The sequence below is a fragment of the Cyprinodon variegatus genome, unplaced genomic scaffold (assembly GCF_000732505.1).
Source record: "Cyprinodon variegatus isolate N-32 unplaced genomic scaffold, C_variegatus-1.0 Scaffold1551, whole genome shotgun sequence".
Taxonomy (NCBI): domain Eukaryota; kingdom Metazoa; phylum Chordata; class Actinopteri; order Cyprinodontiformes; family Cyprinodontidae; genus Cyprinodon; species Cyprinodon variegatus.
Window position 1 is genome coordinate 102,704 of NW_015152004.1, and position 1,997 is coordinate 104,700.

At 43.8% G+C, this 1,997-nt stretch overlaps 1 protein-coding gene across 6 annotated transcripts in view; it reads right to left on the bottom strand.

The window, feature by feature from the left end:
- gab1 (GRB2 associated binding protein 1) overlaps positions 1-1,614 on the bottom strand; it is a 77,027-nt gene extending 75,413 nt beyond the window's left edge. For 2 of the 6 annotated variants that reach the window (XM_015403726.1, XM_015403719.1), the window contains exons 1-2: positions 1,178-1,614; positions 949-1,100 (exon numbers count right to left, since the gene is read on the bottom strand). In XM_015403726.1, coding sequence (XP_015259212.1) covers positions 949-1,020 — 72 coding nt within the window. In that variant the 5' untranslated portion in view covers positions 1,021-1,100; positions 1,178-1,614. The remainder of the gene's footprint in view (positions 1-948; positions 1,101-1,177) is intronic. The other 4 variants (XM_015403721.1, XM_015403718.1, XM_015403727.1 and 1 more) reach the window with 2 other exon arrangements.
- Positions 1,615-1,997: the final 383 nt, after the last annotated feature.

The following is a 1,997-nucleotide window of genomic DNA, read 5'->3' on the forward strand; positions in this document are numbered from 1 at the left end:
CGTTTGGTGAAGGAAGAACTCACTAAAATGGAAAAATTTTCTTTTTTTTATACCTTTACATAAAGATTCTATGTATAACATGGATACATAAAAACCTAATTTTATTTCAGTGTTAAATTCTGTTTAAAGTAACAGATTTAAAGACCCTAACCCAGGTTTTTGATTTTCTTTATTTGGACCCAACTGATTTTTAATTGGTTAGCCCTGCTGTAGACAGTACCAAAGGCCGGTCCAGTGAGTTTGGTGCTACTGAGGTTCAGGGTTTATTTTTGCTGATGCATTCATAACTTTTTGATTAACCCGTTAGTTATTACCAAAGGAGAGTTTCTGACAGAACCAGGTGAAGCTACAAATTTCCCTCTGAGGAGTTCTGGATGGAGAATATTTACACTTTACTTAAAATATTTAAAATGAAAGTCCGAATTTTTCCATTTTAGTGAGTTCTTCCTTCACCAAACGTCACGTTCTACAGCAGGTTCCTCAGTTCTGGTGCTGAAGGTCCGCCGTCCTGCTCCATTTAGATGGTACATTTAGATAAACACAGCCTTGGCTTCTATTGGACCCGAGCAGAACCTCAGGCTGACCTCCAGCACGCCGTGCTGCATCAAGTCAACTCTATACAATTCACTTCTACAGCTCCAATTCACATCCCAGGTACTTTATAGAAACATTTCAATTAGATCAGCCAAAAGTTTGAGATTTCTACCAGAAATAATGATCCTTAATCTGATCCTCTGAGATAAAGACGTTAATCGTCTGTAAAATATAATCAAAATGACAAATTACATTCTATGTGGTGTATATCTATAGAATCAAAGGGTCAAACACAGTTCAAACCACAAAGAAGAAGAACTTTTTCTTGATGTAAACAACACTGGGCCCCTGGCTTTCTTTTATTGGGGCCCCTGGCTCTATCAGCCCCACTAAAAGGACCGGAAGCGGACTTACGTAACGTCTCAACTTTTTTTCAGGAGGAGACTTTCGCAGCCAGCCCTGGCACACCACCTCCCCCCCGCTCATCGCGGCCCCTGCTCCCCGGACTCCGCTCGGCTTCGCTGGTCGTGGGGAGGAGGGGGTCTCCGCCCGCCTCAGCGCTGTCACTGCAACACAAGAAAAGTTGAAAATGAAGCATTTTGGGGGCCACAGAGCCTCGGTCCCTCCTTCCACAGACACTCACCGACAGCAGGGAGTTTCTCAGAAATGAACACAACAGATTCCCACCAGTTGGAGTCAAATCCACGCACTATTTCCCACGCTCGGAGTGAACACAGTCCTGCTCTGTTTTGCTTTTATACAAGAAACAAAACCCCTAAAAAAGTCCAACTCTATTTCAGAAATGAAGAACTGGTTCTGAAAAGGTGAAGTTTCTCTGCTTTGTTTTTCCATAAAGCTAATCCCAGTCCGGAGCGGAGCGGCGGCTCCCACTTGGTGACGGTGGCTGCAAACGTCCCACGGCGACCCGGCGCATAATGCTCGAACCGCGGCAACCTTTGGACGGAACCACGGCGCTCACAGCCAGCTTCTCCTGCACTTTACTGCCATGGTCCCTTAATAGTGATTGACAGCGTGTCTTTCCCTACAGCCTCCACTAAAACACAGCTGAGTCAAGCTAGTTGATGCGCACGCGCGACAGAACGGAAGTTTGAGTAGCGAGCTTTCAGAATAAAAGCACGGTGTAGCAACTTAGAGCAGGGATCTCCAACGTTTTCCAGGCAAAGGGCCCCCAAACTGATGGCGAGATGGAGCGGGGACCCCCTAATTATATATACTGTATGAAATTGTGTTATAAGTTTTTCTTTTTATGTATTAATGTTTTTCAAGGCTCCACTTTAGAAAAGGAAATTGTCTAGAGCTGTTTTAAATTAAATTTATTTTTGTTTACATTCATGTATACAAAATGATAAAAAATCTGTCTAATATCAAACTGGTTCTTGTTGCTTTTTGTATCTCTGCTTCTGTCTCCTTGAACCCCAGTCGGCCTCAGCAGATGGCCGCTC